General features: G+C 39.1%; 1 protein-coding gene across 3 annotated transcripts; it reads left to right on the top strand.

Moving 5' to 3' along the window:
- The first annotated feature begins 163 nt into the window (after positions 1-163).
- On the top strand, positions 164-13,268 carry LOC306865697 (jhy protein homolog). 3 transcript variants are annotated; one of them, XR_013783891.1, is made up of 9 exons: positions 164-814; positions 3,318-3,846; positions 7,897-8,001; positions 8,838-9,406; positions 9,803-10,088; positions 10,534-10,631; positions 11,959-12,045; positions 12,595-12,729; positions 12,863-13,268. XR_013783891.1 is itself a non-coding variant. In XM_079410449.1 (8 exons), exons 1-8 carry the CDS (start codon positions 268-270, stop codon positions 13,049-13,051), a joined length of 1,917 nt encoding a protein of 638 aa, XP_079266575.1. In that variant the 5' UTR covers positions 164-267; the 3' UTR covers positions 13,052-13,268. The 3 variants fall into 3 exon arrangements, 2 of the variants coding, with proteins under 2 accessions (XP_079266575.1, XP_079266574.1); XM_079410449.1 differs by lacking the exon at positions 10,534-10,631 and having other exon boundaries at positions 164-284; XM_079410448.1 differs by lacking the exon at positions 10,534-10,631.
- The last annotated feature ends 1,849 nt before the right edge of the window (positions 13,269-15,117 follow it).

Below are 15,117 nucleotides of genomic sequence, written 5' to 3'. Positions count from 1 at the left end.
TTATGATTTTGTTACTGAACATCATAGAGAAATACGTTGTGCCTGCAACCCTAAAGTCTTCTGCGACGGTTCTAAGCTTCTCTGTGTGTGTGTGTGTATGTCCGTCACAGAGGGGCAAGGAATAGTTCTGCGCATGCGTGGACAGCCAATGGCGTCTGTTTCCACGGCAACAGTTTTGCAAACGAAACGTTCCCTGGCAATGAACGTCTCATCTTTCGATGTAGATAGCTGGTAAAAAAAAAGAAACATTTAATCTGGAGCACATCAATGGATTTCTATATGAGGTAAAGTTTTAATGTTTGTAGAAGCGATAATTATTTAGGCGTCTAAGGAGCCTTTTCTACGTTACACAGCAAATTTGGAAAATTAAAAACCGAGTGAACTATCAAACATTTAAAGTAAACGCATAGCTAAATTAAACTTAAATGTGTTTTCACCACTCCTTAATGCTGATTATGTGATATTAGCCATGAAAACGATCGCCTCAGAGCAACGACGCCATCACGAGCTCAATGGGCCTGATGCGCCAGAACAGACACAAGTCAAATACAGCATCAAGAATGACTAACGATAGTCCAAGGAATAACGTGCCCGCTTTACCGCTAACGTGGGACTCCTTAGAGTCAGATACTGAGAGTTTGGTGCAAGAGAAGGAGTACCAGCGAGAGCTCCAGCTGCGCATTGACCTCTCTGCTGCGGAGAACCCCAAACAACATCATGCCAAGACTGACAGTGAAGAACCAGAGCATCTTGATGTTTATGATAGTCTGGATCTGAAACCAAGACGGGTCAAAGGACCACGTGAGCCACTGCGGTAAGACAACAGTTGGCTATTTCCCTACGATATATGAGGCGAATATAATGATACACTCCTTCTACCAACAGTAATTGACAGGACGTTTCAGTCAGTGACATCAGTCTCCTTAAAAAAAAAAACTTATATATATATAAATATACAGACGGTCTTATGTCTTCATAATAACTGCAAGGCAACACTGAATATTTGCCACTTTTTAAAAGATAGTTCACCCAAAAATGAAAATTCTGTCATCGTTTACTCACCCCCATGTCGCCCCAAAACCTGTATGACTTTAATTTTATAGTATTATATAGTAATATAGTAACCAAAACTGCTTTTTACATTCGTCAAAACAACTTTTTAAGAAAAATAGTCATACCAGTTTTTGACCATATGAGGCTGAGTAAACGATGACAGTAATTTTTGCTGAACTATCTTAGTGATTACAAAATGATGAAAAGGAATGATGACCCTTACCCATTAAATGTTAACTGGATATCATTTGTCAGATACACAATGCAGGTGGTTCTTTGTCATTGGGCTGTATTTTAATATACAACATCCTTATGACTCCTAAAGGCTTTTGTAGAGGTGTCATACATCCCAAGTCTGTTTATAATGAACTATCTCTAAAGCACGTCTAGTTCCAAAAGCTCAGGTTATGACAAAATTAAAGAATGTGTTAAGTTCGTCCTTTTTTTTTCAGTTCACAAGCAGAAACAGTGCAAGCTAATAACATCTGTATGGTCGATTCAATCTATGATCATAATGAAGTTTCCTTTAGCTTAACTAATATTTACTATCAGATGCCTTAAAGTAATCACTTGTATCTAGGTGTTACCCAGAGGTTGAAGTACAGAAGAATAAGCCAAGCAAAAAACATACCAGGATCATAACTGTCCCATTTATGGTGTGTCTGCCATCTGCTACATAACTTTTTGTAAATTTGTAATTTAATTTAAATACATCATTTATATTTTTTCACATGTGAAATTTAAGTAGAATATATTAAACTGACTAAAAAGGCAATACACGCAAGCATTCATTGAATGTTTTTCTATTCCTGTTGAATGTCCCTCTGTTTGTATTTCAGGTTTTGCTTCTGTTATTGAAATAGACTGAATAAACAATGGCAATACCTGAAAACACTAAATGAAATACATCACCAACAAAATTACTGTGAGCATTTTTGTGTTTAGCTGCTCTGCAAACAACCTAGATGACTGACAGCTTTTAATCACATCTAATAGATAATGACAGTCTTTGAAAATGATTTTTGTGCTTGCATTTTAATTGAGCCGAAATACCCACTCAGTTTTGTACATTCCAAGCAAGTACCCTCATTTAGGGGAAATTAGATTTTAGTTTGCAGGACGTTACCACAATAAGGTCTCATTCAGCAGTCTGTTAAAAAGTATTTGCTTTGTTACCAGTGAATGGACAAGCTCTCTGCACTGCTGAAACAGATTGCTGGAATCTGAAGTGTGGATCACTGCATCTGTCTCCACTTCTTCATTTCCAGCCTAACCGTTGTGTCCTCCACTCAAAATCTGCCTCGGGATAAAAACGGGAGGTGTTTGTTTGAATTTTTTGCAGGCTGATAGCTGATGTGCTGAAGAGGTACTTAACCCCATGCATAGTTTGTTCATAATGGTTATGGCGAATATTGACAAAGACTTTATTGTCGAAACAAAGCAGCTCTCTCATTTCTCATCATATTTTCCTGCTCAAGAATGAAACCCTGCGAATTAATGATGTGCAGCAATATTTGGCATAATATCATTGTGGCTAATAACTACCCATTTCGTTTACATCCTCTTTACCACACACATTGTCTTTAAAGAGACTCAAGTCTCGCATTCAGAATGAAATGAGCTGAAAACAATTGTCCATGTTGCCTATTATTGGATTTAATTCTGACACATTTATATTAGAGAGACTTTGCATGTTAAAGACCCCGTCACAGCTGCAAACCCATGGCGCATTCTCAAGACCATGTCAGTGGAATCATTACAGAGCCATTCCTTGCCCTTTTGCCCTCATTGGCTGAAGTGCCATGCATCCAGACAGCCTCATATTTGGCATCATGGGATGTGAAGAGCATCTTGTACTATTCAGAGGCACACAACAAAGAGGCACTCTTCTAATTATTTTAATGAGATCTTTTCATCCAATGATGCTAGGAGCACATTAGGTTGTAGTTTGAACCTATTTCATATGTTTGAATTAGCCATTTCCAAAACTATCCCCAAATTGTGGTCTTCAGACCCATAGTCATTAGGGGTAAGGGAAGGCGGTGGGGGGGGAGCGACTACAACACGCTATTACCATTTCGCTTCGGCTGAGAAGTGTAGCCGATTTTTTTCCTTGTGTTTTGATGGCTGTTTGAGACATTCAGACTGCCTTACTGACAATGCCGAAAGCACTAAATGAGACATCGCTAGCCTGCTCTTCAATTGAAAGCTCGTCCTAAGTGTTTATGACTTATTTCTTCTTAACTCTTTTTGAAATATTTCAGGCAAGCTCCTCCTGAAGATGAATATGCCGAATTGCGCTACGACCCAAACTGGAGGAAGAATCTGGAAGGGGCTCATTTTCTCAACCAGCTAAATGCGAGACTTTCTGTCGACTCGTTTGAGGAGTCTGAAGATAGTCTTGAACCTTTGGAAAATGTGCCTCTAGGTAGCAGGCAAGAATATGTTGCTGTCAGTAATTCACCCACAGTTCAGATGGACAATGTTTTATCCCCGCCACCTTCATCTCCTTTCCACCTGCACCCACAACAGGAAGACATTCTCGATCCCCCAGAATCAAAAAGTTCTTGCATGTCCTCTGAAGGCACACCACGGGATAATGGAGAGCATCTGATTGGCAAATCAGTACCTCCCTGGAAGAGAAGCTCACAACATCTTTCTAATCCAAGGCCAGTGAGAGCTAGAGAAGAGATTGTGGAACGTAACAAGGCAACTCTTGGTATCAACACACATAAGCAGGGGTCTTACCTAAAAGTTCACCAGCAGAAAGATAAAACAGAGGAAACAAAGCAGGTAAGTATTTTTAAGAACGTTCCCTCAGGAAAAATAATATCCTTATTCCTAAACTGTCTTCTGTTTTTCTGTTAGGCCTCAGTTTATGTAAACCTTAACACATTAAACTAATAGGTTGGACGCATTGGTGACCGAATTGAAGTCCCATAGGTGACCACTAGGGGGTGAACTAACACAGCAAACAGTCAGTTTCCTCAATGTCAGATATTAGGGTAGTTTAGGCCCAAGGCTAGTGTTATTCCATAGACATTTTCATTTTTATTTTCAAGATCACTCCATTTGTATAATTATTTCCAATTATCCAATCTCATAACTCAACTATTGATTTTGCTAAATTGCTGTATGTTATATATTTTATAAATCTCATTGTATTAATTTTTATATTTATATGCTTTTAATAGTACGTCAGTATTAAATCTTAAGCCCAATTGTGATTTCGTATGAAATTTAGTATTTCTTATGTAATCTATGTGTTTAGTCTATATACATTCTTTTTTAATGTATTCAGTTGTGTGCAGGTTCACATTTTTCTTTGTAGGCACAAGACAGGCCATATCATGTCTAGCATGACCTGACCTTTATCTTTGCTGTTTTTTAATCTGAATAAGTGACCTTGGTGTTTTCATTGCTCTGGTTTGAAGGAGACTACACTGCCTGTGTCACGGAAATTAATTTGGCAGACACACAGAGTCTTCAGATGGAAGAGAATGAACCATGTCTGCCTATGTAGTGCCTATTATGAGTTGATCTGCACAACAGTGGCTGTTAAGAACATCAGAGGAGCATGGTTACAAATAGGCTCTTAGTTATCAGTGCACCTGGTCCATGGTATAATTGGCAGGATTGGCTTGTCTGCACACTGTGGCCCATGTTTATCTGCTACATTTAAGACCTTACCCAGCCCATCTGAGCCCAGTCCCACCTTAATGTCTCACATCAGCTGCATTAGCATAGTGAAGAGCCGTTAGCATTGTGACTCGGTAAACGGAGAAAAGCGCTCCCTGCTTTAGACAGTGCTCCGAATGCGCCAGCAGTGCCCTGGTATGAATTCAGAGCATAGTCTTTATGAGAAATATGGTGCGCTGTCAAGTTCCACTTATAATGCGGCATTGTAAGTCTTTAAGAGGCGACTCATTGAAACATATTTTATTTAGATTAATTTTCTCATCTAATTTTCATCTTTCTAATTTTCTCAAAGAAACCAATGGAGTGGACACTCCAGGATTTTCCCAAGAAAATATTATAATAATATCCATTTCAGTCTGGAGGAGAATGAATATCAGTCAAGATCATTTTTAAAAGATTGAGAAATGCTCTTAAACCTGTATAGATTTTTTTAAAAGCCATTGAAGAGGACTGAAAGAAAATTTATGAACAGGTTGATTCCATGTATTATTTCAGGAGAGTAAACAAATATTTAGGACTTTTTTTGTTTGTTTGTTTATGAAAAATATCTATCAGATCCATGTTTATCCCAGGTAAGGATGAGTGGAACATACTTAAATATGATCAGTAAACCAACCTGTGCACAAAAAAATTATTTTTTAATGCACAACACATTGATGTTGATTTTTAAAATGATTTTTGAATAGAATTATATATTTGAAAGTTCTAAAATCTAAAAAAAGTCTAAACTCCTTGAGGAAATCAGTTACATGTGGCAAACTATTATGCAACAAGGCTTTTGCAGTAACATAACACATAAAGAGCAATCAAAATACTTGCTTTTTTTGTCATTTGCTTACTGTGAGAGAGAGAGAGAGCACAAAATCCTCATACCTTACGTTCATTATGTAGCTAAGCATCTGTTGGTGAATTTGATTCATGGCCTACACTTTTGCCCTTTTATTTGTTATTCTGTGGCCCCGTTACATTTAAAGGGAATAAAAAGCCCCTCAGCTCCCATCAGTTTTCGGCATCATTATTGAGGCGCGTGTTGGGCTTTTAAAAAGCCACTATTTACTCTTTCACAAACCCCTAACTCCCGATAATTAGCTGTGTTATTAAATGTACACAATCTCATAATGCACCAACTTCCAACCGGCGTGTGTGGGAGTGATGATGAGCTCCAGCAGAGACCCCTTTGATAAAGACAGAAGTAGCAGTGCAATCTTCTGCCATTGCACTCAGCCCCAATCCCTCGTCATCCCCCAGACCCTCACTTCAAAGCCAGGAACATAATGTACAATCTCTTAATAGCTCTAGACCAAGGCTCCGCGGCTCTCTGCCACTGTATACCCTACCTCAGTGTAAACACCTAATCAAGATTGCCTGGGCGGTCACAATAGCAACCAAATGCAATTCAAGAATTGCGGCCCTTTGAAGTCTTCATCGCAAAAGCTGTGTTTCCCAGTCTTGAGGAAAATGGCAAGCTCCAATCGTCTGACTTTGTTGTGCCACGTCTCGGCCCAAGAGGCAATTACGGGCCCCAATTTAACAGAATAGATATTACGCAGCTTATGAAGCTCAAAATGCAATTTTGTTTGATCATTTCCTCAATTTGATTGAGATTATTAAAATGGCGGACAAAAGGCAGTGGTCGTGGATGGGGCAGAGGTTGTGGCCTGCTGCGGCTAAGAGGACATGAAGGGCAGGTCTGTGATGTCTGCTACTCACACACCTGTTACAGCAGAGCTCAATCTCTCTACTTGAAGTGATACTTGCCTGATACAAGAAAATGAGCTTGGATGCGCAGCCTCCTATTAACCGCGCAGCATAGCAAACAACGCATATTACAATATGGTTTTGCTCTAAAAGATATTTTAATTTATAATGAGGACTGCTACTATGAATGTCTGCACATTGCCTGTTTGCTCTTTTGCTCTTGTATTGTTTTTGGTGCAGTTTCTAAATTTACAATTTTCAGTTCTGGGCTGTGTGAAATTGAAGTATCAATTGCTTTATAATAAAAAAAATATGAAGTGTCAACACCATATCAAAACCAGGGTCCAGTTGCATAAATCTATCTATCTATCTATCTATCTATCTATCTATCTATCTATCTATCTATCTATCTATCTATCTATCTATCTATCTATCTGTCTATCTGTCTATCTGTCTGTCTGTCTGTCTGTCCGTCCGTCCGTCCGTCCGTCCGTCCGTCTACATTATTCATCCATCCATCTTTTTTGGAACCACAGCTGACCGTTGGTTTTCTCAAATATACAAATACAGATATATAACTGTCCACTCAGTGTCTCTGGCCCAGTAACGTTGAAGGATGTTCACAAATCAGTTCCTTGCGCACATGGCCTTTCACTAAATAGATAGACCAGCATGGCTGCCTGTTTATTGATGGATATGTTACAACTCAATCCACTCACTGCTGCATGTGTCTCTTTGACCTTCCTCTATTCACGCTTTCAGAATTAGCCGCATGCATTCAGGGACGCTGCAAGCTGTCAATACCATCGATCGGCAAGAATTGTCCTCTGCAGCCAAAGTGACTGGAAGTTTACTAAATGATTTTCATTACAGCATTAGCTGTAGATATTCCGCCTCTGAACGGGTACATTAAAAAAAATTGAGAGAGTGCACTGATGTAATGTGGCCGTATCTAGACACTTATCTCCGAACTGCTTCGAGAGAATCATTTTAAAGAGAATCAATAAAACACTCTTCTAGACACATGTAGGTCAGCTCAGAGGAGCAGTGGTTAGTAATTAAGAATAAAAAGTTGATCAGAAGAAGTCAATTGAATTGGTATGCTTGCCAGACGCTCAGGGACAAATTATTTTATAGTCAAACCTGACTGTCTGTCAGCTCCGTTTTTGAGTAGGTGGGCGATTTATTGCAGCTGTCAGCATACATTTACGCCAAACGCAGTGTGTAATTTATCGCCCAGACATTTCTTCTCATATTCATGGATGTCTTTGTTTCACTCTCACGGTGCACAGTTTGTCCCAGTTGTTTGTGGTCAATAGTTGAATATAAATGTGAGGCGAAATAATAGCATTTCATCGACGCGGCAACAGGTGAATTGTTAAAAGGAGGCTTATCAAGCAGTCAACCCTTTCACTCCCCTCTCCCTTCTTTCTTCACTTCTCACAGCCCAAGCAAACCTCCTACGAGACTATCAACACTCATAGCCCGGAGAGTCAAGACAATGTCCAGGATCCCGAGCTGATGTGGCTCCAAAAAACACAAAAACTGAAGGTAGAGCTCACTTTATTGATTCCTTCCATCTCTATCTGTGCAGACGTAGGTGGGGCTGCTTGGCACAATCCATTGCCCTAATGCATAACAGTCTGCAAGGGCTTCCTCTCAAGATGAAAATGTCTGCACAGTGGGCACACTGTCACCCGGGATTTCATTTCTGCTGTGATGGACGCAATTTCTGATAGAGTTGTTCAGGCACAATAGAGCCTCTGAAATGTCTTGAAAAGGAGGCTGTGCTGAGGAAAGAGGGGGAATGGAGAAGCATCATTATTTTGAGCACTTGAACGGTCACCTTAATGCCAGCAAGCAGAGGAGTGTAAATATTTTCCCATTAAGAATGGGGCAAGCCAGTGTTGGCTAAATCAGAAGCATTACATGCTGAGGCACAGCCTCAGACCTCACAAGAATAATGTCCGTCGGTCCCACGTGAATGCCAGGCTCACCACAAAGAAGCATTATATAAATGCTCCTGTCTTTCTTTCTTCTCGGTCATGAAACTATCCATGAAGCCACAGTTATATAAGAACATTTCTCCGCTCAATGGGATGTATTCTTTCAGCCAATTAGAATGTGTGGGGCGCTATTTCCAAAATCTTTGTCATGACTTGAATTTGAAATTAAATTTTTAAGGGGAATTATTTTATGAAAATCAATTTTGCCCAAAGAGCCCTCGTCATACTTGGGGACATTATTTATTTTATGCTAATATCATACTTTTGTGCTCTCAGACTTTGTAAAACAACATCTAGAAATTAGCTTAATGTCATCTTAACACAGAATACATCTTAAATGCTTTGGTCATATTTTCCTTTTTTATCTCCTACTTACTGCAGAGCCATAAGGAAAAAAAGGAACTGAAGAGAAGGGAACGAACCAGCAACCACCCAGATCAGCTCCAGCCTCAAGTTCCTGAATCCAAACCCAAAGCACACCTTAAACCCCTAACAGAGAGACATGTCATCAGCAATGATCCCCCACCGCAGGACTCTGAGGAAGTTTACACCCATGACCCACCACAACACTATTCTGGACTTCCATCTCACACTCATGCTCCACCAACCGTCAACGTTAACATAAACCTCCACACACCTGCCAATCACACACAGCCATTGAATCTTTTCCAGAAAGAGTCCATTTTTACTCTTGTTTCTCAAGCGCTGCAATGGGATAGGCCTGATCTGTTTAACCCACCCTTTCTACAACAAGGTTATCCATTTTACCCATATGTGCCTCCTAATTCAGTAGGGCAGATGGGATTGGCACCAAAAGCTGTTGTATCTTCACTAGCCCCCAAGTCTGGAGTGGTACAAGCTGTGGACAAAGGTGTTCCTCAGCGGCATGCTGGGAAACCTACTCCCAATACATTTGAGAAGGCATCATTCAAGAATCACAGTAGACTCAGGCAAGTCCAGAAACATACTTTATGCAAATATTTAGTATACATTTATATTATGTTAGCACACTACTATATTGTTTTAAGGCTGCGGTGTGTCGTTTTTCAATCAGCTTATTGTGGGTCATTGATGCTCATATTTTTCCCTACATGTTAATTTTCTAAAACATGCAATACACACCACTTCTGTTCAGAGAATTTTTGGGTAGTCTATGTAATACAACTGTCATGATGACAAAAAAAAGTTATTAAAAATGACTATAAATTCTTAAAAAGAAAACCTTATTAAGTATTTTGGTGAGATGTTTTATTATTCCTACTTAGAATTTTTTTTTAGCATGTTTTACACATATTTTACATGTTCCTTAGGTCTTGACATTCATGTTATGCTCCATGTTTCCATAGGATACCAATGCTAAAATTGCCCACGTCTCCTCAAGTGGAGGCCAGACACTATCCATCTGAGCTTTTGCCCAGTGATGAGGAGAGTGTGGGACCCTGTGCGCCCCCAACACAAATCTCAGGTCCTTACACTGTGCTGCCCCCTATAGCCCAAGTTAACGGCAGCAACACTGAACTATGCTCTGATAGATCAGAACAGCATCTGAATCCAATTCACAGAAGCAGCTCAGAAGGTTACCTTTCACAGATGGAAAAACAGAGACAGCTGAAGGCACAATCAAATTATAAGGTGTGTATACGTGTGTTTATCTTATCTAGAATGTTACTTTTTCTTTACAGCCTGCTACTACTGGGCTTCAAGTAAGTTTTCAGTTTTTAAAATAAATTTGAAATATAATATGTTATTTATAATATAGAGATTTTTTCACAGTATAAATGAAATTGTAATTGAATATTACTTTTATTAAGGGAGAATGTGGAAAGGAATCATATTTAGGGGTCCGTGGCATCAAAACATATAAAAACTCCTTATTTAAACCCATTCTTATAATAATTAGCAATGTAGCAAATCAAATAGCATAATAACTACAACACCCAGATTATACTTAGTAACCATTTTTAAATTTCCATGCCAGTATCTCAATGGGGCCTGTTGCAGATGTAACGTTTATTGTGTGGGCCGATTCAGGCAGCAGGTTAATTGTATAAGTAATTGAAGACACTCTTAATTGCAGTGAGATGATGATATAAGGCACGGTCACAAAGACGACATTGAAAAGCGTTAGAGGATAAGGTGATTAAGCAGCACCCCCGTCTGTGCTGAGCAGGGCTGGTAAGATGTTGATTTGCATTTAATGATGGCCTTTTTGTCCTCTAGCACCTTGAGTTCTGCAGGAAAGTCCCTCTCAGGAACAGATGTACTCAATAACCGCTGCCATTAACACAGAGAGGATATTTATGTTTACGCAACAGTTGTGTCTGTTCAGTTGATGGAGTGAAGGAAAGTTCACCCAAAAATTCAAATTATAGCATCACTTACTTACCCTCATGTCATTCATGAATGACTTACTTTCTACTGTGGAACTGTTTTTGTTCATATAATGGAACTGGGGTTCAAAACAACATCAAACTACTTTGACTATCACTGTACAGAATTATATATATTTATATATGTGGCATTATTACATCACTTGCTCACAAATGGATCCTCTTCAGTGAATGATCAAGCACCATTTACAAGCGTCCAAAACAGTTCTTCACAAATATATTTGTGGATTTTGATGTGAGAGGACAACAGGGGATGGACTTTTCACTGGAGGAATTATGGATTATGGACTTGTATTTTGGCCAGAAGCGATGGTTCAAAGTTAAGATGCCTCAATGGTAGATTTGTTTCTACCATGCAGCTATTCATTGCACAAGATGTTAACTGATGGACTGGAGACTTGCGGATTACTTGTGGATTATTGTGATGTTTTTATCAGCTGTTTGCACTCACGGCACCCATTCACTGCAGAGGATCCATTGGTGAAATTTCTCTGAATCTCTTCTGATGAAGAAACAAACTCATCTACATCTCGGATGGCCTGAGGATGAGTAAGTTTTCAGTAAATTTTCTTTTTTGGGTGAACTATTCCTTTAAATAATGAAAGAGTTTTCATTTTTGGGTGAACTCTCCCTTTAAATTATTCCAGTATCTGTACTATTATGCTTCTAGATCAGTAAAATTCTTAGTGCTGCATGAACAGGTCACAATTTAAGGGTCATTATGTCATGGAACACACCCACTTGATGCTGGATCCGGATTATGCGGTTCTTACACCATAAAACCAATTGATTTCCTGGGAGAAGCTTGCTCTCCTCGCCTTGATGTGCCCGCCATAATGTCTCATAGGATTATGGGATAAATTTGTAAAACAGCTAGTGTGGCAGACCAGGGGGAAGCAGATCAGAGTGGAAAACAGCTGTCCTGCAGTGTCCATGACCAATGGCTGAGTCCTGAGAACCTGAAGGAGCCTGACCTGATTAGTGCTTTTGTTTGCGGATTGTGGCATGAGGGCACTTTAGGATTAAGACCGTTTTTCTCACAGTATCTTTACTATTTAAACATCCACGTGGATAATGAATGAATATATATGCATTACAAAATGTCTTCTCAGGCTTATACACTGAAGGACTACAAAAACATGAAACAGGAGGTGAAGCTTGGCGGTCTTGGACCAACGAACACAATACCAGAAGCTGTGGTAAATACTCACTTCAAATTGTACAAAGATTTAAGCATCTGACGATATTCATAAATAATGTTGTTTAATCAGAATAATTTGTGTGTGTGGAGATTTAGGAGAAAGACTGGATAATTGGTGATCTCCTTGTTGAATATTGATTTAGCTAATCCCTAATTGCTACGTCCAATTGTCAAGTGAGGGCCGTGTCTCAATAACCCCCTCTTTTCATTTCCTCATGAATTTAAAAGACTTGTGTTTCTGAACACAATAGAAATGGACCAACTAATCTAATGAGCATAGCCCTCAAAAAGCAAACAGAGACATTTTCCAGCTCGGCTGATGTAAAAATTTCACATAAAATAACTGTTTTCGCTCCGCTCACAGCCTGAGAGAGGTGTTAACACTGATTCTGAAAGGGATGATGAGTTTTATTTGGCTTTGTTTGCTGCTGTTGAGTAGCTTCATGGAGGGATGTACAAAGAAACAGAGGGGCCTCAGAGGAGAAATGGCTTATGTAATTAAAGCTCCCTTTTGTAATCTTGCTGCTCTTACTTTCACTGCTGTCAGGCAGAGAAAATTAGACGACAGAAGCTGTATTCAAATGTGATCCGCGAACAGAACAAGAAGATAAGTAGGATTCCCTCTCTGTCAGCCAAGGACCCAGTGGGCAGTGACAACAAGGACACCGTTCCCAGGAGGAAGGTAAGAGAATCTCATTCTGAAAACATGAGCTTTACTTAATCTCTAAATCATATATTGTATGTATTTCATCCGAAGTGGTTTATGTGTGTATATGCTATCATAATTTTATTTCATGTTTTTTTTTTTTGACCAGGCTTTAGAATACGCCAAAGCTATTGCAAAGCCCAAACCCCCTCCAAAGCCAAAGGATAGACCCGGAGAGCAGAACGTGAGCATGCGGCAGGAAATGGACCCATTCCATCTGGCCACTCTGGAGATGTTGAGAAGGCACAAGGAAGAGAAACGTGCCGTGGCTAGCTTCAGAACCATTCATGCCATTTAATTCTAAAAAGCACCACGCATACATGAGTTTTATCCATTGCACTTTTATAGAATCCTCATTTTTCCTTGCTTTAACTTTGTGTGTACTGTATATATGTGTAATACTCATTATAATCCTGCTCAGTTGCAAAGCACTGGAAGTGGAACAGGTGTGTAGCACGTAATCCACTGTGTACTCGTTTCGAAAACAATTTTTCGATATAAAGAAATCTTGAATGAAATGCTGTGGGGTTTTGTTGCTTGGCTTTGCATTATCCTGCTATTTTCCCCTTGTTTCAATAGGTCTGTGCACAAGAGCGCCAATCTCTTCAAGCACACCTGGACGCACCGTTAACCCAGTGTAACATGCCGTTTTCTGTCAGTTCCCGGCTATTAGTCTGATTATATCCACTTTTGCCTGCCCTTTTCTTTCAGCGAGAGAATAAAATAGGTCAAATAAGGATGACACTTTGAAGCCTCCCTTATTAGAGCCCACAAACTTGTTTTCTGTATTTTAAAGTGATAATTTTCCTCCTAAAACAAGCTCAAGCACCTATTTCTTTAATGGAAGCTTTAGATCGTTATCAAAGAGCTATTTACTCCTATGTAATATTTTAATTAGATTATAGCCTCTATTTAACCCATCATGTCTGCTTTGATACTCAGTGTTTTCAGTGTTAAGCCTCAGAGGCGAGGCTAATAAATGCTGGACCTTTTGAATTAATGAGAAATACTGCCTTTCCAGACCGACTCTCTTTGCATCTTTTTTTCACTCTCTCTCTCTTTCCTGCCATTGAAATCAGTTAATTGAAGGGGTCTCTCTCAACCGCACATGAAGGAGGTTGAATTAGCATCCCTTTTTACGGATTGGGAGACTGAGGCAGGCTTTGATCTGTGGACAGTGCTGAAGGAGGCGGCAGACCCCTGAAAATGAGCTGATGGCTCTGCTATTAGAGCAACATGCAGATGCGTCCATGTGTTGCAAAACGCTTAATCTTTTAATTGATCACCTTCCTCACGGCCTATTCTCTTGCAGTGTTTTATTTTCCGCGGCTAAATCAGAATCACGTTTTGAAAACGACATGAATTGCTTTTCAAAGGGTGGAAGTGTGCCACATATACCCTGTTAGAGTAAAAAAAAGGGGGGCTGTTGCCGCGAATGAATGCGAGCTACCCCTTGCTACACGTGTCAACATTAATACTTGATTCAAAAAGTTCAGTTTTACAATTATTTCCCAATAATAATAAAAAAAGTTATTTTTAGGACACCTGTTGAATCTAAGTAAATGTAAATGTAATAGTCGATAATACAATGTGAGTTTTTAAAGGACAAATTGGTATCGATTGTCCAAAAACAATACCAATATTCTCACATAGCTAAATATGTCCCACCCATCCGATTTGGAAAATATGCTCATCCAGACTCTGTGCGGTTGACTTCAGGACAGGGTTTGATTCTAATATTCTTGATTCTCAATTTTCTCATCTTTAAAGTGAGTTAGTCCCATTCATTTATATTTATGTATCCAGTTTGTATAAATAATAAAGAGTAGGGGGAAAATGACAAACAAGGAGCAGAGCTAAATCATTCTCAAGCATTCGTGCATATGTTGCTATAATGCCAGTAGTTTTTATTGACAAATCAATTGATTTCTATTTAATATAATTTAGGCTATTGCTAGAGTTAATGTTATTAATACTGTTGTTATGTAATAATCTGGACTATTATTCGTTTCAATAATAATGTTGGAAATTGTGATAACCCGCAGCTTTCATGCAATTGAGGAAATTATGAATTCATAAGCTTTCAAAGCACAAAAAAGACGCTGCTCGTTTAAAAACCGTCTTAGATAATTCACTCAATGTACATTTGTTTATATACATTATTTGTTTTAACACATGACAAGTCACAGTTTTAGAGTTGATAAATATGTCAGTCCACAACATGCCAACCAATATCATCGTCCCGCGAAAGTGCTGAAAATATCAAATGTTACACTTCAATTGGAATGAAAATTAATTGTTACATCCCTCGAATGATTATTTATCAAGTACATATCATAAATCTATTTACAGACTGTCAGTACA

The sequence above is a fragment of the Barbus barbus genome, assembly GCF_936440315.1.
Source record: "Barbus barbus genome assembly, chromosome: 47".
Taxonomy (NCBI): domain Eukaryota; kingdom Metazoa; phylum Chordata; class Actinopteri; order Cypriniformes; family Cyprinidae; genus Barbus; species Barbus barbus.
This window is presented reverse-complemented; position numbering and strand designations above follow the sequence as displayed.

What these genes read in the sequence shown, in the direction of transcription:
- LOC306865697 (XM_079410448.1), top strand. Translation starts at nt 513, where the DNA reads ATGGGCCTGATGCGCCAGAACAGACACAAGTCAAATACAGCATCAAGA. An exon ending in AAACAGAGGAAACAAAGCAG is followed by an intron (nt 3,847 to 7,896) that starts GTAAGTATTTTT and finishes CACTTCTCACAG; the next exon opens with CCCAAGCAAACCTCCTACGA. An exon ending in AAGAATCACAGTAGACTCAG is followed by an intron (nt 9,407 to 9,802) that starts GCAAGTCCAGAA and finishes ATGTTTCCATAG; the next exon opens with GATACCAATGCTAAAATTGC.